At 41.4% G+C, this 23,823-nt stretch overlaps 1 protein-coding gene across 1 annotated transcript in view; it reads left to right on the top strand.

Annotated features, from left to right (window-relative positions):
• LOC309569467 (transmembrane protein 151B) overlaps nucleotides 1–23,524 on the top strand; it is a 90,661-nt gene extending 67,137 nt beyond the window's left edge. Inside the window, exon 2 of the mRNA XM_082275312.1 lies at nucleotides 21,959–23,524. Coding sequence (XP_082131438.1) covers nucleotides 21,959–23,392 — 1,434 coding nt within the window. The 3' untranslated portion in view covers nucleotides 23,393–23,524. The remainder of the gene's footprint in view (nucleotides 1–21,958) is intronic.
• The last annotated feature ends 299 nt before the right edge of the window (nucleotides 23,525–23,823 follow it).

Below are 23,823 nucleotides of genomic sequence, written 5' to 3'. Positions count from 1 at the left end.
AGATTTCAATCTGAAATTTTGTTTGGATTGGACAATATTCAGGTGGTGCCAAAAGGAACGTGATATCTGTCCTCGGGATACCATCTTCAAATGTATTTTTAAAAGCCTGTAATGGAATTTTTTAAGCTGGTCTTCAATCATCCTCATCTACTAGTGTCAAGATAAATGTTTTAACCACTTGCCGACTGCCCCAACTACATAAACAGCGGGGCGGTGGCTCTTCTGCGTGAAATCACGTCATCTCGTGCTTCCGGGTTTGAGGCGCGGAAGCCAGTGACCTGCTCCCGCTGTGATTGGACATAGTGGACATCGGGTCCTCTGGACCCACTGATTGGCCCCCTTGTCACAGAATGGCACTTTTACTTGTTTACATAGGCAGACCGCTATCCTGCCTCTCTCGGGAATGATCGGTGGGTTCCACTGGAAGGTTCCTGAGGACATCGAGTCCCCTGAAACACAGTTCCCCTGGAACGGCCGCCCGTGATGTTCCTTCAGAGCCCTGTGCCGTGGGAGTGACATCATCATGGCTCTGGACAATCAGATGGCTGGAGGAAGGAAACCCGGAAGGAAGACGGAACATGTCGGCCGTGTCACCAGTGAGCAGCCGGCGCTGCGGGGACTTCGTTCTAAGGTAAGTATACTAGCAATGCATACTAGCGCATTATGCTTTTGTCTTTCTGTTTTTTTTTTTTTGAGGTTTAAAACCTCTTTAAGCTTTGGCAATAAAACATGGAAGCTGATTGGTTTCTGTGCAGAGTTGTGACTAATTTTGCCTCTCTAGCTTTAGTAAATAAACCCCGTTTGTGTCAGAATGTCTGCCACAATATTGCAGTCCCGCTAAAAGTCGCTAATCGCCACCATTACTAGTAAAAAAAATAAATAAAATAAATTATTGGGATTTTTTTTACCAAAAATAGGTAGCAGAATACATATTGACCTAAATTGATGAAGAAAATTGATTTTTAAAAAAAATTTATTGGATATGTTTTATAGCAGAAAGTAAAAAAAAATAGTTTTTCAAAATAGTTATTTTTTTTGTTTATAGCACAAAAAATGTAAAAAAACAAAGGGGTTTAAATATCACTGAAAGAAAGCTCTATTTGTGGGAAAAAAAGGACATCAATTTTGTTTGGGTACAGCGTCGCATGACCGCCCAATTGTCAGTTAAAGTATTGCAGTGCCGTATTGCAAAAAATGACCTGGTCATGAAGGGGGGTAAATCTTCCAGAGGTCAAGTGCTTACCAGAGCAAACAGGAGCAAATAAAAGAAATTCAATGTTAGGGATTACATATATTTTAAATACTTTCTGAGTCACCAACACAGAGCATGCATGCAGCTCGGGGATTCCTAACTTTTCTTCCTGCTTACGTGTTCCAGGAAGGATGGCTTAATCTTGGCAGAGTTTTCCTTTAGGTCTGCTCTCCTTAGACGGCAGAATACACAGCAATGCTTTATTTTTATTTTTTTTTGTATTTTGATAAGCAGGACATGGGTACGCTGAATATTATGTAAGTGGTGGGGAGAATTCCGGAAGATCGGCAAGAATATTGAGAAGTCAGCAGTAGCCACTGTGTGGCAGCTGCTCAACACCTGCAAGCATAGTCCAGTGTGGATCTTCTGTCAGCAGTAGCTGCAGGCCTGTCAGCGCTGTGGATGCCAGTATGGCATAATTAGTGCTGTCTGGCAAATATTAGATATACGCATTGTCAGTTTATTCTACAGAAAGACCGCTATGAAGCAGATTGAAGTGCCATATCTGTGGACACAAGAAATGTTTTTTTTTTTTTTCCTGTGCTGCTGAGTCTTAAAGATGCATGTGTGTCAAACATGAAATGTAAAATTCCTCAAGCTACAACCTACCAATTGTCTTCAGTTTTATTCTGCACTTATCTTCTGCACTCAGTGTTTGCTAGAATCCTTAACTTTCGAATGTCTGGAAGCCCGAGCTATTAAGAAAAGGAAGTTTGTCCCTGGTTCCAGGACTGTACAGGACTCACAGAGCCCTCTGTAGCCTCCCTGGAACATTAGGAAGAAGTAGCACACTAAAAATCATGTGACAAGAGAATACAGTTAAGCCATGAAGACAGAAAAGGAAGGGGGAGGCGCCACCTGAGTGTAGTATTAAAGCATCGTCATTTATTCCAATAGATTAAAGTGATTGTAAAGTCTCATTCATTTTTCAATAAAAATAACAAACATGTTATACTTACCTGCTCTGTGCGGTTGGTTTTTGCACAGAGCAGCCTGGATCCCTCTTCCGCTCTTCTTGCCCCTCCCTCCCTTTGACTGCCCCCACAGCAAGCAGCTTGCTATGGGGGCACCCGAGCCGAGTCACAGCTCCGTGTATCCATTCAGACACGGAGCTGCTGTTCGGCCCCACCCCCCTCTCTCCTCATTGGCTAACTGACTTTGATTGACAACATCGGGAGCCAATGGTGCCGCTGCTGTGTCTTAGCAATGAGGAGGGAAGTCACGGATTGCTGAGACAGTCGTGGACATCACTGGATAGTGAGGGGGCTCAGGTAAGCATTAGGAGGGCTGAGGAGGGCTGCTACACATAGAGGTTTTTTTTTATCTTAATGCATAGAATGCATTTAGATAAAAAACCTTCTGACTTTACAACCCTTTTAAAAAGACTCAGTAATGTATGATACTTTGAATCTTAGTATTGGCTTTTGTTCATTTTATTATGTAATATGATTATTTTAACAAAAACATCCAGGTAGTCCCACGGCGGCAGACATTACGCTTGTGCATATAAGCTGCATCCCTCCTGAGACCAGCAGGCCAGTAGAAGGAGCTGTGAGCTCCGAGCAAGTAGCCTGCACTTTGTCATCACGATCCCGGTCCCTGCCTCCTCTGGTGACGTCATTTCCGCCCTTGCGGTCCACACTGGGTTGCACGGACTTCCTGGTTACATAGAGGCGTCCCAGCTTTCTGGCTCCTTGCATCCAGTGGATCAGATCCTCAGATGAGCCCGCAGGACAGCGGCAGCCACAGGGCTGATGACACTATCCATTAACAGCATGCCGACCGCCCTCCGCAGATATACTGCGGCAGGCTGGGCTCGGCTGCGCAAATCGCCATAGCCATACATCGTCCTAGGGATCGGGCATGGGGGAAGGGGGCACACGCACACGGCGATTCACCGGAGGTGAAGCTGATCTGCAGGGACGGGGGCAGCAAATGCCGCTGAGTACCCGCAATCACTCCCCGGGAAGACAGAATGGCAGCCTGCCGTTGTAAACATGTCAGACCGTTGTTCTGTCAGCAATAAGCACAGGGCTCCTGTGTTCCTCCTACTTAGGAACACAGGTGCCTGTGTTGATCCAATAAGCCCACCCCCTCACAGTTAGAAAACCCCCCTAGGCTCACATTTAAACCTTTGATCTCCCCTGGGTTAACCCCTTCCCTGCCAGTGTCATTATTACAGTAACAGTGCATATTTTTAGCACTGATTACTGTAGTAATGTCACTGGTCCCCCCAAAAGTGTAAAAAATGGCAGTTAGGGGTCCAATCTGTCCGCTGCAATGTCGCAGTCCCGCTAAAAATAGCAGATTGCCGCCATTACTAGTAAAAAAAAAAAAATAAAAATTATATAAATCTTTTTTCTTAGTTTGTAGACAAGATAACTTCTGCGCAAACCAATCAAAATACGCTTATTGGGATTTTTTTTTACCAAAAATATGTAGCAGAATACAAACTGGCCTAAAAATTATGAAAAATTTAGATTTTTTCATTTTTTTGGGGGGGAATGTTGTATAGCAGAAAGTGAAAAATATTGTTTTTTTTATTTCAGAATTGTGGCTCTTTTTTGTCTATAGAGCAAAAAAAAAAAAAAAAAAAAAATCGCACAGGTGATCAAATACCACCAAAGGAAAGCTCTATTTGTGGGAAAAAAAGAACATCAATTTTATTTGGGTACAGCGTCGCACGACCGCGCAATTGCCCATTAAAATAACGCAGTGTCGAATTGCAAAAAATGGCCTGGCCATTAAGGGGGGAAAATCGTCCGGTCCAGAAGTGGTTAAGGGTGTAATCGCCTTAAATCTTGTAAGTATTTTTAATCTATTGGAATAAATGATGATGCTTTAATACTACACTCAGGTGGCGCCTCTCCTTTCCTTTTCTGTTTTCCTTACAGCATTCCTTGGACACAATCTTAGGATGGCTGCCGCCTATATATGTATTTTTTAACAATTCCTTCTTATGTTTTATTGCTGGACTTTTGGATTTATATACATTTTTCGGAGGACTAACCTTGTTCAGGTCATCTACCTGCCTGTGCGCCAAATAACTATTTCATGAGTCTAGCCATGAAGACTAACTAAATCTGGTTTTATTGATTTTGATAGTCAGATTAAAAGTAAATGAATCTATCTTTCTAGCTTCAAAACCATTTTCATATTAAATAATTTAAAGTGATTGTAAAGCTTTTTTTTTTTTTTTCCATTAAAATATCAAACAAGTCATACTTACCTGCTCTGTGCAATGGTAACCCCGATCCGCTCCTGCCTCCTGCCGAGTGCCACCATAGCCAAGCATGTGAAAGTGGGGAGAGGGGAGAAGAGCTGCTGCAGACGTGCACAGTAAGCTTGTGTCTTTCTCATTAATTGGTTATGAAGCCTTTCCCTGCATTATTTGCTTAGAGCTCCTAAATCATATAAGAAACATTAAATTGCTATCAAGTAGGTATAAACCCAATCACTACAATCTCATGTTTGCTTTAAAGTGATACTAAACACATACTGTATAATTAACATGGTCCCTTCTATTTATTTAATGTGGATGATGGCACCATAATTATTTTAATTTTAAAAAATCCATACAAGTGCCTTTTTCCTAATCGATAAACAGCTGACACATGACCCAGCTCTTTCCCAGCCTATCTGCAGGGAAACATAAGCAGGGGGAGCTTCTAATCCTCTGTTGCCGGTCACATGTTAAAAAAAAAAAACAGCCTTTGGAATACAGAGTAAAAATAAATAATTATTATAAAAAAAACTGTTTTAAATTGGCATACAAATATATATCTGAAATCAGATCTTTATTATTTTGTGGAAATAACATGGTGTGAAAGGATTTCTGCCAGTCACAGGCTGTGTCACGCCCCTCCAGCCTGTGTCTTTGAATAAGAGGGAAGTGAAGCCACCGTTAATATACATGTAATATCCTGTCCCCCCTTGTGTTTAGCTGGTTAGTGGGCATGAAGAAGGAGGAAGGGAGTGGGCTGTCATTTACCACTATGTATACACCTACATGTATGACTCTATAGTCACATGAGCTGCTCAGATGTGGTCAGGATGAAATGCTTGGCATAGAAACTCACTGGAAACTGAGCATGTGCAGAGTTGCCACCGTAACCTCAAAATCCCTAGCTGAATTGGGGTCAAGAACAGAAGGTGGAGATAGAGAGCAGCAGGATAAACCAGGTTTTTTGCAGAATACACTAATCTCATAGAGACTGAGTGTCAGGGTCTGGACTTGAACCGGGGACCTCTCCTGTGTCTGGTGATGACTCTTCTCGCTAAGCTACCTAATATACTGGACAGCACCCTGTCTGATCCATTGGACAATCTCGCTTTGTGCCATGACTTCTGCTGATCCTTGAACTCTTTGCTCCTCCCATGAACTTCCTGATTTAAGCCATGTCTCTGCACTTCCTGTTTGCAAGATTATTTTGCGCTCTTCAGCCAGCATATCGCTCTAGTCTTCCCTGCTACTGTACATATTGTCCTACCACTCATTATCGACACCTGGCTCGTTCCTTGACTACGCTTCTGCCTGATCCTAACCTGTAACCACATATTACTGAGCTTTGGCTTGTTTTACTGAGTATGCTTCTGTTTAATGCTTACCTGCCTATCCACTTCTAGACCCCGGCTTGCTCACCTGCTGGTGGGGCGATCCTGAGGACCTGGTACTAACATGCAGAAGTATCCATCTCCACCATCAGGAGCTCTGGTGGTTAGTACTTAGACTCCGCACCTCAGATGAGCCCACATCATCTGCCAGGGTGACTGCCTGTGTACCTATCCTGTTGGTCGATGACAGTCTCGCTACTGCAACTGGTCCTCAAGCCTGACCCTGATCGCGCCACTAAATGAGCCAAGCATGACACTGAACATGAAAAGCATGTAATACAGCATTTATTAGTCGCTTTTTTTTATGATGTGAGATTACTGACACTTTAACCTCTTGTTGATCACAAGCATGACACTGCAGGCTTGGCTTGATTAAATCAGGTTTGGTCTCCACCCAGAGACTGGCCACATTAATCACGTTGCAGTTGGACAGAGAATGCCGCAGCCAAAACCAGGATGCTGGAATGAGGAGCAGGACGCTCCTGACAGCAAGTGAAATAAACTCCTTAGCAGGGTCACAGAAAGCAATGAAAAGCTGATAAGGGCTCTAGCGTTCCCCTATGGTCCTAAAATGACAATTTTATTGCTTTATGTGTCTCTGTTGTGGGTTTCTTCTCATTTCCTGTCCTGGTGACAATGTTATTTCTGGCATAGGAATCAAGAGGAAACCTCCCTTTGGGGCCATGAAAAGCAGTTAAGACTGACTTGGACTCTGGCCCTTCTATTTAAATTTCTATTCTATTCTAAATGTTTTGCTTGGAAGTACACTACTTGGGTCATCGTCACACCTATGCATTGTGTCATATGTGTGCGTAGCCTATTGCATTAGGGTGTGCACCCCAAAGCTCAAACACATGTGCGTGTGCATGTTTATTTATACTGACAATGTCAGTAGAGCAGTGGATGGTGTCAGTAGAGCAGTGGATGTTGTCATAAAGGCAAATATTGGGGTCAGTAGGGCAGTGGATGTTGTCAGTAGTTTTTATTTTTATTATTTTATTTTTTTAAATTTTATTTTTTTTATTATTTTTTTTTAATTTGGTTAAATATCAGGGGTCTAAACAGGGGAAATATGCACCACACGGGGTGATTAGGGTGTGCCCAGGCACACCTGGCACACCCTGTGCACATGCCAATGCATTGTGTTAACAAATTGCAACTACTGTGTTGCAATTGCATTCATTTTGAATAGAACTCCAACGCAAACATCCAATGCACCTGCACTAACGTGCACAACAATGCATTGTATATCACTACTGTGTGTTGTGATGTAATATGTGGGAAAAATAGTGCAGGTCTGAATTCAGATTGGTTGTTTTGCATTGGAAGCTTATTTATAAGGAATAGACTGCCCAAGTGAAACGCGCCTGCGTTAATGCGCTGCATAATTTGTATCCAACCTTAAAATTCAATTTGAGATCAGTTTGTGCCTTGCTGACAAATGAGCATCTGGAATAGTGGTGGGATGACAAAACAATAAAGCATGCTCTATGTTTCTCAGAAAGATGAAATTTTTCATAACAGTGCTGTACAGAGCTACATGGCCCTCAATAAATAGCTCCCAATATTTGCAGTTTTCCAAACCATCTGTGATTTTGCTAGTTATACCTTTATGTGACATTTCAATATATTACAGTTGCTGATTTATACCGCTATGAGAATGCCATTTATAGTGTGTCAAGTGATTTATGAAATCAACTCAAACTCCTGCCGTTCTTATGTATTGGAGTCAGTTCTAGATCTCCTTTGAGAACAATTGCAATTTTGTCATTTTGATTCATTTATATTTAGATGTTTGTGTGCTATAGGAAATATATCCATATGATTCAATTACTTTTTAACAGCACACTCTGGTCAGAGTTTAAAATTCTGCTTATATACTCCAGACTAACTCTCCATAGGATTAAATGAGATTGCACTTTGACAAGCTGATATTTCCCTGGGACAGGTAAGTATAAGATTGGCTGGAGAGCTGGGGTGGAGGGACTACAAAAGGGTTTAAAGCAGAACTCCACCTAAAACTTCTAAAATAGAAATGAACAGCTTAGCAAAATGAACAATAACTAAGCAGTTTTTGCTGAAATGCTAAACTCGAATCAGGAGCTGTCCCATGCAGGAATTCCTTTTTACCACTAGATGTCCTCAGTCTTCAAGGCTAGATGACAGACTATGACTAGCAGCAGCATATTGCTACTACACTGAACAATGCTCACATGTCATTTTAGGAGTGCCATTCAGTGCATAAAAAAATAAAAATACAAAAAAATAAAATATTTGTGTTGGTGAATTAAAAGTCTTAGGCTCCATGTACACGGGACGCTGGAAACGGCCGTTTAGGAGCAGTTGGGCGTTTTTTTTTAGAAGCCCCTGAACCCATCTACATTTTATCTTATCTGTCCATGTACACCAGGTCGTTTGCGGTCGTTTGCAGGCAGTTGCGTTCAGGGACTGTTTCTAGAACGCAATTTTTTGCGTTCGAACGTGTGTTTCCCGGCGTTTCAAACGCAAAAACGCGACCAAACGCGTCCGAACGCGACCGAACGCGATGACCCGCGTTTGGCGTTCGCGTTTTTCCATTTTAAAGGGGAATAATTTTTTTGACCTCTAGGAACGGTTCTAAAGGCCCGCTAAACGCGGGTACAAACGCGACCGAACGGACGTTTCAAACGTCCTAAAAATTCCAGCATTCAAAGGGACTTTTAACAACGTCCCGTGTACATGGACCCTTAGGGTAAATTGAGATAAAATAACAAATACAGTTAGGAAGACTCATACATCTTATTGTACTGATCCTAATTTCTTTATCATTTTGTTCAGAAACTATTGAGTTAACATATGTCCCATTATAGAAAAATGCATATATTTAAACATCGTTGGTTTAGAAATATAGAAATCCACTCACTCATAATAAGTTCAGCTGATTTACTGTATAGTCTAAATCAGTCCAGCACATTTTCGGTAGTTTTTTTCTTTTTTTTTTTTTTTTCTTAAATCTCCCCCCCATATTGCATATAATCCGATTTTTAGATTTTTGTATATTATTTCCTATATTCTAGCAATAGTTATATAAATGTAGGTAATTCATTCTTATTTTTTATATATAAAAATGTTGCTTATAAATTACAATTTGTTTAAATTCAAATTCAAATTAGTTTTACCTTACATTCAGTATCTTTTTGTTACTACTATAGGTTTGCTACTATAGACAGATTTATTGTATTTTATAGTATTTTATGGGGAGATTATGGGATACCAAAGTGACCTCACTATGAACTGTCAGATGGCTCATATCCCATAACTTTTAAACTTCCAGACCTTTTAAAATGCAAATAACTTCAGAGCGTTGAAGTAAAGGTCTTCAGTGAATATGCAGTGAATGTAACAAATCACCAGGTTAGAATTAAGATAAATACCATGGTAACTGCCATTTCCTATTAAAGAGACCCTGTTGAAGTAATGACTCTGTGCAGGCCAGTCAAGTTCCTCCTCTTCCTCGCTCATCCATGTCTTTATGGACCTTGCTTTGTGCACTGGTGCGCAGTCATGTTGGAACCGGAAGGGGCCATCCCCAAACTGTTCCCACAAAGTTGGGAGCATGAAATTGTCCAAAATGTCTTGGTATGCTGATGTCTTAAGAGTTCCATTTACTGGAACTAAGGGGTCAAACCCTACCCCGGCAAAACAATCCCTCACCATAATTCCCCCCCTCCACCAAATGATTTGGACCAGTGCACAAAGCAAGGTCTATAAGGACATGGATGAGCAAGTTTGGGGTGGAGGAACTTGATAGTCCTGACCTCAACCCGATAGAACACCATTGGGATGAATTAGAGAGGAGACTGCGAGCCAGGCCTTCTCTCCAACATAAGTGCCTGACCTCACAAATGCTCTTCTGGAAGAATGGTCAAACATTCCCATAGACACACTCCTAGACCTTGTGGACAGCCTTCCCAGAAGAGATCAAGCTGTTATAGCTGCAAAGGGTGGGCCAACTCAATATTGAACCCTACGGACTAAGACTGGGATTCCATTAAAGGTATTGTACGTGTAAAGGTAGGCGTCCCAATATATTTGACAACATAGTGTACTGTATGTACGTTTAACATATTTTATGCATGTTATTTGCCTGTAAAGCCTCCCTTGTGTAGACATTGAAACGGTCTGAAATTGCTACTGAGTACCGCCATCTTGGATGTGATGTCAGTAGTGATGGGCTTTATGTTCAAGTCGAACGTATGTTCGACTCGAACATAGGGTGTTTGTGTGTTCACTGAACAGACAGATGAACACCAGGGGTGCTCAGCGGAAAGTTTGCCTGCTGACGAGTGCCCTATAATGCACTGTGCGAGTGTGCTATTCCTTCTGCGTCAGCAGTGATTTTTTTTTTTTGTGGCGCAGCAGCACTAATAATATTTAGGGCATAATTGCTGTCCCCCCCCGGCATGGCATGACCCCACCCATTCCCTATAAAAGAACTGTCAAACTGCAAATAGGCAGTCCGTGGGAAACGTTCAATGGGAGGGGAGTTTTTTTTTTTTCGGGTCGGCGGATGCGGTGGGCGGCGTGAGTGACGATGGATTTAAATCGGAGGACATTATTTTTTTATTTTTCAATAAAGGACTTCTCAAAAACTGTCTTAGGTACTTATTTTTTTTTTTACACATTTTTGGTGAATGGGTATGGGTACGATGTACCCAATACCCATTCACATGGGGGGGGGCTGGGATCTGGGGGCCCTCTTGTTAAAGGGGGCTTCCAGATTCTGAAAAGCCCCCCACCCGCAGACCCCCACAACCACAGCCCAGGGTTGTCAGGAAGATTCCCCATCAACAAGCCCCCCCCCCCATGTTGAGGGCATGTGATCTGGTATGGTTCAGGAGGGGGGGTGGTCGCTCACCCCCCCCTTTTCTGACCTGCCAGGCTGCATGTTTGCATAAGGGTCTGGTATGGATTTTGGAGGGGCCCTACGCTGTTATTTTTTATTTTGGCATCGGGTTTCCCTTAAAATCCATACCAGACCCGAAGGGCCTGGTATCGACTGGGGGGGGGGGGCCTTTTCTTTTTTTTTTTTATCTGTATTGCCGGGAGCTGACAATACATTACAGCCGCAAGCAAGTTTAAATTACTTTTTTTCCTTTAGAAATGTCAGTATTGCTGCAGCAGTCTCCATTCATCGTACAGATGTGCCATTTTACAGGCACATTAAGGGGACCCCCCAGCCACGATATTTGAAGGAATTTTTCATTTTTATTGTTTCACTTTAAGCATCATTACAATTAATGCTCCTTTAAAAATGATTGTTTTAAAAAAAAATGTTTGCATTGATACATGTCCCCCAGGGCAGTACCCAGGTCCCCATACACTTTTTTAGGCAATAACTTGCATATAAGCCTTTAAAATGAGGACTTTTGATTTTTCATGTCGGTGTTCGATAAACTTTAATAGGATTCACATGTTCGCTAGAACTTTTTCCCTGTTCTGGTGCGAACCTAACCCCACAACAGTAAAATCAGTCTGTATATGCAATAAAGCATGCCTGTTATACTTAATGTGGAACCTAAGGGGTTAATCCTTTGCATTGTGTATAAAGGATGTTTAATCCTGTCTCATTGATCATCCTCTTCTTCCACTGTCTCCAAAAAATAACCTTATATTTACAGAGCCAGGAGCTGGGCTGCACATGCTCAGTTTGGTGTGTATTGCTAGAGAGTTGTTGTTTTTTTCTTGGAAGAGTGCATGTGATCAGCACAGGGCCAATCAGCACTGTTTAGACATGTCCAGACAGAGGATCAGGGGAGAATGAAAACCCCTCCTACAAACTTAACTAGGAACTGATGGAAGTCACAAGGCTGCTATATATTGCTGATGAGAAAAGGTATTTATCAGTTTATATTTACTAAAACTATTGCATGTCCATGTTCTGTGTACTGTGGGAGACCAGATATAGAGGATGCAGGTTCCTGGGTTTAGTAACACTTTAGGCTTAACTCCCTTAGCGGTATCCCCGAGCGTGACTCGGGGTGTTTTTTCCATGCTACTATCGGTATCCACGAGTTACGCTTGGGGTAGATGTGCAGAGCCTGCAGCGGGGGTCCTTACCTTCTCCCGGTGATCCAGCGATGATCTCCCATTGCTGTGATCGCCGCCAAGATCCCCGCCGCTCGTCCGTCGGTCTGATGACTTCCTGGTTCCGTTCCCTGCAGCAGCAATGGTGCATGGGAGCGGAACTGGGAGTTGCACAAAACACACACACATACAATGTAATCTGAAATTATATATTATATATATATATATATATATATATATATATATATATATATATATATATATATATATATATCATATATTATATATATATATATGTATTATATATAATTTCAGATTACATTGTATCACCTCCTTTATATATATATATATATATATTATATTATATATTATATAATAAAATTATATTATTGATTAGATTATAATTCATGCGTTTGTGTTTCAAATTTATCACATCTCAAACTCCCTGTGTAGGTCATCAATCTTTTTGTTATAGGGTTACAACGCTCTAACCCTCTCTGTTATTTTTGATCCTGCAATGCACTAATACATGGGCTTCCAATGGAGACCACAAGTGGTTCATTCCAACAGAAATTACAAAGGCATGGTCCACTGTTGTCACCTTCATCAAGCCTTCCATGAGAAATGCCATGCAGCCATTGCCGGTGTGCTCATAGACAGGAAGAGGCTGCAGGTAGTTAGCCGCACCAGGATGCAACAAATGATAAAACCAGGGTGAATATGAGTAATTGATTCCAAATAATGTAAACACAGGGGTCTTTTTTTCACCAAAACAAATTTCCAATGCATAGCACCTCTCTCCTGCGCTCAGAAACAGGGCTCCCAGACCACTCCTATTACGGAACTCTAAATAAAAATGGCTACTCACAAACAGAAGATGTAAACCAGCATATCAAATTCAAACGTCGGAGTCCATTGTTACAGTGTCCATTATCTTTGAAAGAATGACGGCTGAAGCGTTTCGAGGCATTGCCTCTTCCTCAGAGCCCCTATCTATCAAAGATAATGGGCACTGTAACAATGGACTGTGACGTTTGAATTTGATATGCTGGTTTACATCTTCTGTTTGTGAGTATCCATTTTTATTTTGTATCAATGAAGCCTTACTGAGGATAATGCACTAGGTAAGGTGCGCCCTTTCTTTGTTTTTTGTTTGCAGGTCTTTTTTTCTCCCAAGAGTCACACAACTTTGTCAAGATTCACCCATTTTCCTTGTAAGGTTCCAATTAAAATAGGAAAATCGTGAGTAAAAGTTGCGTGAATCTTTTTTTTTTTTTCTTCTTTTTTTAACAAACTCAGGGTCTACATCAACTTTAAGCCTAAATATGCTGGAAATTATGTTACTGCATATTAATACAGCCTGGTAGCCAATACCACCATGGGGGATTTCAGGCCTGTTGTACAAAAACAAGGACCAAAGCGGACAAATTTATAGGAAAACCATGTCTTCTTAATGTCTTTACTGCCGTGGTAAGAGCCTTTGAAAGCAAGATGATGGTGGAACCATACAATAGGAATGCAGGCGGTTCCTATATAAAGGCAGAACAAACAGATTTCTTTTTAAACCAACTATACTAATTAAAGCGGAGCTCCACCCAAAAAGGGAAGCTACGCCTGTTCGCACCCTCACCCCTCCACTGCCACATTTGGCACTTTGTGAGGGGAGCGGGTACCTGGTTTTGACAGGTACTTGCTCCCACTTCCAGGTAAGATTTGAGTATGTCTGGCACCTCCTCCTTCCCCCCAGTGCCTTCTGGGACACACACAAGTCCCAAAGGTACAGTATTTGTAGCTGCTGACTTTTAATTTTTTTTTGCCCAGATTGGCGCTCCTTTTTAAGAAGTAACAAAAGGTACTACTCAAAGTAGGCTTATAGCTACTGTTTTGATTAAAGGAATTGTAAAGTCAGAAGGTTTTTTTATCCTAATGCATTCTATGCATTAAGATAAAAAGCCTTCTGTGTGAAGCAGCCTCCCCAGCACCCCCTAAAACTTAAATGAGCCCATCTCTGTCCATTGATGTCCACGAGTTCCTCTGCCGTCCGGGACTCTCCTTCCTGATTGGCTGAGACACAGCCACAGTGCCATTGGCTCCCGTGGCTGTCAATCAAAGTCAGTTATCCAATCAGGAGAGATAGGCGGCAGGGCTGAACTGCAGCTCTGTGTCTGAATGGACACACAGAGCTGCAGCTCGGCTCAGGTGCCCCCATAGCAAGCTGCTTGCAGTGGGAGCTTTCGACAGTAGAGAGGGGCCAGGAGCAGCGAAGTGGGACCCAAGAAAAGAAGGTTCCGGGCCACTCTGTGCAAAACCATTGCACAGAGCAGGTAAGTATAACATGTTTGTTTGTTTTTTTTTTGTTTTTTTTAAGTGAGACTTTACAATCACTTTAAGCCCCTACTGGGGTGAAATGCGTTGGAGAGGGTGGAGCAGATTTTTTTGCAGAGTGTTACATAAAATGCACTATTCACTGTGATCTAAAGTTTATTGAATAATACGAAAATTATCTCAACGCTACTGTATGCAGATAAGGGAATTGGTCTGCAGCAGTAGATCCATGTGATACTACATAACAGTCTGGGCTGTACATAACTGAATGACTATGGTAAGTGTATTGCAATAACTGCTTACACTTTCAACTGTTATATGCATTTTATAACATACTGACCTACTGTTCATGTAACCTTACTATATGGTATGGATTATAAATAAAGAATTAACAGAAAAAAAAAACAAAAAAAACAAAATGGATGAGATGGTAATACAGCTCCTTCTATTATAAACTTTACCAATTAATTCCTACATATACAACTAGCTCCCAGTTTAAATGCATTACAGACATAACTAGATTTCCAAGTAAACATTAGAACTACAGTTATTATGGTACATTAATGTCCACTTAAATAGAAGAGCTATTTATGTGTTCAGCCCAGCAGCAAAGTGTCCAAGAAAATTACATTAAAACGTTATCAAGTCAGCCTTGGTTTATCGCACGCTTATGTGATACCAGTTTTCACACGTTCCTTCTCAGTGTGATCCTCGTCAGTGATGAAAGCTTGCTTCACAAGTTCCTCCTCTGCTCATGGCATGCCAGGGACTTGGACACAATCACTTTACAAGTACTGTCACAAGGCTCTATCGGTTCACCCTGCAGCAGTACAATATAGCAGTAAACTGTTTTCCAGTGATAAGCTTTCTTCCCTGAAGACAAATCTCATGTTTGCTGGAGAGGCCGACTATGAACTAAATAATGCATAAACTCTAGGCTCTGAGCTTCTGTGGGGTTAATGGTGTCTAGGAGGGAATATTCCGCAGTCTCCATTCGTTGAAATATGGAGTACAATACAGGTCTCTTCCCATGTGTGAGCGGAAAATTATGTTTAGTTCAGCTGGGAAATTAACTGGAATCTTGGCTTGTCTATCAAATTATTTTTGCATGCATATTTAAATAGAATCTATCACAGTTGGACTATATTAGTACTTTACATAGCACTGAATAGTTTGGATGGAATGTATTTGGTTTACACCATGTACCTTTTCAATACAACTGCCACTGACTTACCAAGAGATGTGCAATAATACATTGTATAACTTTCCAACCAAAGGGCTGTCACATGATCTGGACCTTTGGAACCATGTCTACAACAACTGTATATCATTATCACTGCATTAAAGAGAAACTATAAAGTTGTTTTAAAGTTTTATGTAAAATTTTAAATGGATGCAATGTATCTGTTTTACTATGTATATACGATATCTTGAGAATAAACATTTCATGCAGGGTGCAACCATGACACTAATGTCATTAAAGTAAAAACTAAACTCTCTTAAACAGCATTAACTATATTAATCCTTATGCTTCTAAGCTTAGTAAATAGATATGAAGGTACTTTACATATACACTATATTGCCAAAAGTATTGGGTCATCTGCCTTTACACACACACATGAACTTTAATGGCATCCCAGTCTTAGTCCGTAGGGTTCAATATTGACTTGGCCCACCCATTGCAGCTATAACAGCTTTAACTCTTCTGGGAAGGCTGTCCACAAGGTTTAGCAGTGTGGCCATTGGAATGTTTGACCATTCTTCCAGAAGCGCATTTGTGAGATCAGGCACTGATGTTGGAGAAAAGGCCTGGCTCTTAGTCTGAGCTCTAATTTTTACCAAAGATGTTCTATTGGGTTGAGATCAAGATTCTGTGCAGGCCAGTCAAGTTCCTCCACCCCAAACTCACTCATCTGTGTCCTTATGGACCTTGCTTTTTGCACTGGTCCAAATCATTTGGTGGAGGGGGGATTATGGTATTGGGGTTGTTTTTCAGGGGTTGGGCTTGGCCCCTTAGTTCCAGTGAAGGGAACTCTTAGGGCGTCAGCATACCAAGACATTTTGAGCAATTTATAGCTCCCAACTTGGTGGGAACAGTTTGCGGTTGGCCCTTCCTCCAACATGACTGCGCACCAGTGCGCAAAGCAACGTCCATAAAGACATGGATGAGCGAGTTTGGAGTGGAGGAACTTGACTGGCCTGCACAGAGTCCTGACCTCAACCCAATAGAACATCTTTGGGATTAATTTGAGTGCAGACTGCGAGCCAGACCTTCTCTCCAAAATCAATGCCTGACCTCACAAATGCGCTTCTTAAAGAATGGTCAAACATTCCGACAGACACACTCCTAAACCTTGTGGACAGCCTTCCCAGAAGAGCTGAATCTGTTATAGCTGCAAAGGGTGGTGTCAGGGCTTACCTTTGTTGGAGTCTGTAATGCAGAGATGTACGCTCACCCTTGCAGGTATCCACAGCCCAAGGTGACAAGGTAAGGAAGCCACCTGGGCTGTGAATCTGTGCACGGGGGCTTGGCAGGAAAGGTGCTCCAATAAGCAGGACCAGCAGGAATACAATAGAAGGGAAGTCCAGGAATAACACTGTAGACACTGGATGACACAAGTCCGGATAAGGATCAGGAGATGGGAGGAAGATAAGGTCACAGGATCAACACGGAGCGAAGGTACTGACAGAAGCCGGAGTCAGTCTGAAACACAGGAACTAAGTCTGTCAAACAGGAACAACCAGGAACAATGATCAATGAACTGACACTGCTTAAATGAGCAATTAGCTTCAGGTGGACAATAAGAGACAGGAGTATACACAGGTAAAGTCCAGCCCCCTAGTGCTGCAGGCAATCTCAGATAAACAGGACTGGATCCATATTAGCTGAAGTGTGGCTCAGAGGTAGGATAACAGGACAGGACATCAAAGTACGCAAGTTCAAATCCCATGTCAGGTACTTAGTGGCGGCCATGCCTGGCTGTTTGTATGGCACGGCGAGAACCTTGACAGGTGGGCCAACTTAATATTGAACCCTACGGGCTAAGACTGGGATGCCATTAAATTTCATCTGTGTGGAAAGGCAGGCATCCCAATACTTTTGGTAATATAGTGTGTGTGTGTATATATATACAGTATATATATATATATATATATATATATATATATATATATATATATATACACACATGTAACAACAGCTTTAAAACAAGCTCTCACCTACCAATATAGCTGCAGGTACTGTGGAGCACTTCACCTTTCCTTTGCAGCTCAGCTCATCCCGTTGCCTGGCCTGCTCCCAGGCTTGGAGTTCCAGCAGTAGTTACTCAGTAGCTTTCCAGCCTTCAAATTCCAAATGTAAAATTAACAGAATAGGTAATGGCCCTAATGATCAGACAGGGTGTACTTGTATCTTGCAATTTAATAAAAAGGTACAGTGTTGGAATCAATCATGCAAAGCAGGTTTGGGAAATATAGCAATAGGTATGCTCCCAGCAATCAGGAAAAATGTAAGTTGTAAATTAAATATATAAGACCGCAAGGTGGCATGCACCTTATTAGACTTAGCGATAGTAATCCTGCACATTTTAGAATGTCCCTGACTGAGTTCTTGGAGTTCAGCTTTAATTCTCATTAAGGCAAAAAAAAACAACAGTTTAAAAAAGAGCTCCCTAATCTTTAACAGCCAGCGGGCCACTTTTTCTATATAACAAGCATCAGCAAGTAAAAGCCGGCTCTCGAGAGCACTGTCACCTGTATTCGTATTAAAGGCAAACTCCTCTTTGAAATATTTTTATTTTTGGTGGATACTGTAGCGCCCATTTCCCATATCTTTCTGAGATTCGAGTGGCAAGATTTATTTTTGGTACAATTTGTCTACACCCCTTGCAGGCATAAGCAAGGCATTTTTTTTTTACTGCTGGATGCCCCATTTATTCATTTACTCTTAGGGATAATCATTTGGAGATTGGTGACACAATCATTTGGCTTTGTTGTGACTGCTGGAGCTTTGCAGAACTGAAAACTCCAGTAAATGGATTTCTCAGCAGTAAGTAAAAAAAAAAAAAATACACACACACACACACACACACACACACACACACACACATATATATATATATATATATATATATATATATATAATACACCGATCAGCCATAGCATTATGACCACTGACAGGTAAAGAGAATATCTCGTTACAATAACATCTGAAAATTGATGGGATTGGTAGGCAGCAAGTAAACATGCTGTCCATGAAGTTGATGTGGTGAAAGCAGAAAAAATAGGCATCGCAGTTTGTTGTGTATGGGGCTGTGATGCCCATGGTGACCCGTGTCCACAGCCAAAAGCTTCTACAATGGTCAATTGAATATCAGAACTGGACTATGGAACAATGGAAGAAGGTGGCCTGGTCTGATGAATCACGCTTTCTTTTACATCATGTGGTTGGCCGCGTGCGTGTGCGTCACTTAGCTGGGGAACAGAGTGCACCCGGATGCGGTATAAGAAGGCAAGTCGGCAGAGGCAGTGTGATGCTTTGGGCAATGTTCTGCTGGGAAACCTTGGGTCCTGCCATTCATGTGGATGTTACTTTGGTGTCCATGCCTCAATGGGTCAGGGCAGTTTTAGGTTTTAGCAAAAGGGGGGCCATACTCAATATTAGGTGGGTGGTCATAATGTTATGGCTGATTGGGGTGTATCAATATATATATATATATATATATATATATATATATATATATATATATACACGTGTGTATATATATATATATATATATATATATATACAGTATATACTGTATATAATGCTATCAACACTCCCAATTTACTGTAGTGTCATCTGCTGGCCCATCCACAATTTGTCAAGTTTACCTAGAGGGGCAAATTGCCATCTAGCCATTTAGAATGTCAAAAACAATTATTGACAACTGTGTATACTGTATATACTGTGCATATATAGATGTAGATGAGGTCTCTCTCTCTGCGTGTTTCACTTGGACCTTTCTCAGGAGTGGTGTGCTGCAGGGTGAACAGCCACAACATTACATGTATGTAAATGATATAAAATTGCACAAAGAGATGCTATAGTGCAGTGATGGCGAACCTTGGCACCCCAGATGTTTTGGAACTACATTTCCCATGATGCTCAGCTACACTGCAGAGTGCATGAGCATAATGGGAAATGTAGTTCCAAAAATACCTGGGGTGCCAAGGTTCCCTATCACTGCTATAGTGCATCTGCAAAAAAAGCATATAATAATGGTTATATTTTTCACTGTAGAAAAGTTCCTGACTAAACTCACATTTTGAATGGATAGCCTGCACATAGGGGACTTGTAACAGGAGAAAAAAACATCTGTAAAGTCCCCACATGCTTCCTTTTTGTCCTCTCTTGGACTGACATAAGAATTTACCATAAACATGGGATGTGGTATTACTTACTGATACCTAGGGTATGTGCTCATAACTTACATAGGTACAAATTTCACATGTTGGTAGAGTAACTCTTCCTCTATCATAACTCTTCTTCTTTTTTATTGCAGGTAAATAATGGATTCAAAGCAGAAGAAATGTGCCCTCATTGAATACTTGATGAAAGAGGGGTACAAGCTGTCTGATATCCACAGAAGGCTACAGAATGTTTAAGGAGATAACACCAATTAAATTTGATTCATATGTGCACATTGCTCGTTAATGGTGTCATCCCTGTAAACATTCTGTAGCTTTCTGTGGATGTCAGACAGCCTGCACCCCTACTTCATCAAGAACTCGGTGTGGCATGTTCCTTCTTCTTAGTATCCCTTATTTACCTGCAATGAAAAAGAAGTAGAAGAGGAATTACTAGAGAAGAACAGTTATTTTACTAAATTGTGGAATTTGAATGACCTACTATATGCAATATTATAAAAAGTTTGCCCACTTTTCAATGAATTTCAGTACAGCCCTTGCATTTACGTATTCTTGGCCAGCAGTGAACAACCCCTCAGTGACCCCTTTAGCTTCAGGCACTGCACACCTATTCATCAATAAACTTCACAATAATTAAACATCTGATTTAAAAACACTTTATAGTGAAAGCAGTAATGTAATTTCAGCCCTTTTTTCAGCAGTTCAGCTAACCTTGCTACCCTTCCCAGCACACCTACTATGTTCACAGCAGAGATTAGAAGGCTCGGGCCACACTTAGCTGCTGAGAGAAAAACTTAAATGAGTGTTTCTGTTGTGAATTTTGAGGATGAATTTCTCTATAGTGCCTTTAGCTACAGAGGTCAGTTAGGGTTTGTTTTAAAGCTAATTTTCTGCTTGGTAAAAATAGAGAAATACTTTAATGTCAATTGCCTGGCCAGAGATTCATTGTTAAAGGATAATTGTATAAAATGGAGTACTACATTAGGTAGCCAATATTCTGTCAAATTAAACTGGAACACTTTTTCTATCCTTGTGACATAAAGAGGGGCAGCACAGTATTGTGCTCATCTTCTAACTCAAAGGTCAGATAGTGCATTTTAACTGGAAGGGTGGAGAGAGACAGGGTCTGTATCAGGCTGGCTCTCTGCAAATAATGGCTACCCCTACAAGGACATGCAGCTATCCTCCACTTGCTGATAATGCTCTGCCCTTGTGTTAGTACAGGGGTGCTGGACGATACTAACCCTGCACTGACCCTGAACAGGCTGTGCAAAATACCTTGTTTCTTGTCTGTGAAGCTGTGAAGGTTATCACTTATATTGTCTTTTGCAACCCTGTATGTTTTTTCCTCAATGATTTGTCTAGACATAACTCACTGGTTCCTGTGTGTTACAATACCTTTTTTTCCTGGGCTATATAAATGTAATTAAAATAGTTAAAAGCCAAAATTAAGCAGCGCTAGCATCGGTGACATTCATCATGTGAAACAAATAATAAAAAATCAATTCATCAAAACATCTAAAATACATATGTAAAATTCTATAAGTGAACAGGCAAGATCCCTGGCCAAACAACAAGGATTGCAGTTCTTTCCAAAGGAGAAAAACAGTGAAGAACTTCTGTAAGAAACTGTTCCTTGTGATCTATTTGTTGATGCGGAAGTGGATCCATATACTTACCTATATCGAAAGGCTTATGGAGAAATATCCTTAAGATCCTGGCATTAAAGGGCTAATGTGCAATATAATCTCAAGGCTCCCAAATATTGGCAATTTGGTGAGTGGGGAACCGAGAGGGGCACCTATCACTTTGAAGCACCTTATATATATTTCAGCACCTGAGCACCTTACTTTGGATCACGAATAAGGACTGTTTTTCCTATTTATTCACTTTTTAGAGTTTTCTGATGGACTTAATATTTTTTTAGCACTTGAGCACTTTAATTTGATCACTTATAGAATTTTACATATGTATTTTAGATGTTTTGATGAATTGATTATTTATTATTTGTTTCACATGATGAATGTCACCGATGCTAGCGCTGCTTAATTTTGGCTTTTAACTATCATCCTAAGGTTTACTTAGTGTTGCAGCAGCTGCATACTTTTTATACACTTTATTTATTACATATAATTATATATTCATTCACTTTATTGATCCATCAGCGCGGGTATTAATTTAGTTTTTTATATAAATGTAATGCCCTCTTGAGTTCATCACAATATACAGTGCTGTTTCTTAATATGTTGTTTACTTTTTTAACATGGCTTTTCTCTCCTTGACTTTCTACAGCAACGTCCAGAGAAGCAGTCCTTGAGTGCGTCTATGTGCCGGGATTCTCACTGGAAATGTCTCCTTCTCTCCATCCTCATGCTTGTATGCCTTTGTGCTGTAACCTGGTGCCAGGTTACCAGTGTAACCAAGCTCAGTTTCGACAGTTCCCTTAAGGGAAGATCCATGATCTACCATGGCAGCCCTTGCTCTGATGGCTATGTCTACATTCCTCTGGCCTTTTTAGCAATGCTGTACGTAGTTTACCTAGTAGAATGCTGGCATTGCCATGCCAAGAGTGAACTCCAACATAAGGCTGATGTCACTAGTGTTTATGATCAGATACAGCGTATGCGCCAAGCTACACCTTGCATCTGGTGGAAGGCCATTAGCTACCACTTTGTCCGGCGCACTAGACAAGTCACTCGCTACCGTCATGGTGATGCCTATACTACTACTCAGGTCTACCATGAACGAGTGAACACTCATGTGGCTGAAGCAGAATTTGAATACTCTCATTGTGGCATAAAAGATATATCCAAAGACCTATTGGACCTAGACCGCCACCCTGCCACCAAACTAAAGTTCACCAAGTGCTTCAGCTTTGCTAATCTGGAGTCAGAGAACTCATATCTCACCCAGCGAGCCCGCTTCTTCACAGAGATTGAGGGACTAGATGACTACATGGAGGCAAGGGAAGGCATGCAGCTAAAAAACGTGGACTTTAAGGAATTAGTTATTGCTTATGTGAACCTAGAGCAGCTGCCGTGGTATGTTTCCCATTATGCTTTTTGGGCAGCTGCCCTACTCATGCTCTCATGGCCCCTAAGGGTTTTTATTGAGTATCGAACTGCTCACGTTCATTATCATATCGAGAAACTTCTAGGGTTGGATTACAGGGAACCTGGGGTGGCAGAGGAGCCTATATACCGATTCAGAATGCCACGAGTCAGCACCTTTGACAGTACTGAACTGGAATGGCATATATGCACCAATCGGCAGCTGATTCCAAGCTACTCTGAGGCAGTGCTGATGGATTTAACAGATGCCTCACTATGCAATAGCTATTCTGCCTGTGGGTACAGTGGTGTCCTGAGAGGCTGTGAAGGCTGCAACAGAGCATCCAGCAGCTCTTCTATCTTCTCTCGCCATGCTATGCACAGCTGCAGTGGGGGGCCATCACATCTCTCCCTCAGCACCAGCCGTTTCTCCCTATGCCAGCTGCATGGATCCCACAGGACAGGCCTCTGGAGGAGTCGTAGCAGCAGCCTTGCAGATCGTGTGTGCCCAGATGAACGATGTTGCTCCTACTCTAGCCAGCTAGCCATTAATGAAAACCCTCCTACTTATCATGATGCCCGTTTCTTCCCTGTGCTTATAGTGCATCGCCAGGAAGGATGCCGGACCAGGAACTTCTGCATACACCGCTCATCATGCATGGAGACCTCCTTGTAAAAGAATGTCCCACCAACTTTGTGCTGCAGTCCCACTTATTTTGCGCTGAATAGTGCACTAAAAGAGGCAATTACTTTTAAAATGTATGGCAGCATAAAAAGAAAATGTGATAAACAACAATGGTAATAAAAACATGCAGCCAACATCTCACCAAAGTTTTCAGGCACTTGATGAATGTCAAAGATCTAGAAACATTTTAACAAATACTTTTGTGTCTCTGCTCTACAAAATTAATAGACTACTCCACCATTCATTTTACTTCATTTAGCCTGTAAAGGAACACATTGCAATAAATATTTTAAGAATGATGTACAATATGCATAAGGGTCAATTTGGTTTGGTCGTAGAAAGCCAGGTAAAATATTGGTGGCTTTGCGTGTAGGAGCCTCCACGTTCTTTCTTGTGGCTTTCCAGTCCCCATCAAAATGACA

The sequence above is a fragment of the Pelophylax lessonae genome (assembly GCF_965119305.1).
Source record: "Pelophylax lessonae genome assembly, chromosome: 13".
In the NCBI taxonomy this organism is placed as follows: domain Eukaryota; kingdom Metazoa; phylum Chordata; class Amphibia; order Anura; family Ranidae; genus Pelophylax; species Pelophylax lessonae.
Note: the sequence above shows the minus strand (reverse complement) of the source record. Positions and strands in the feature narration are given on the sequence as shown.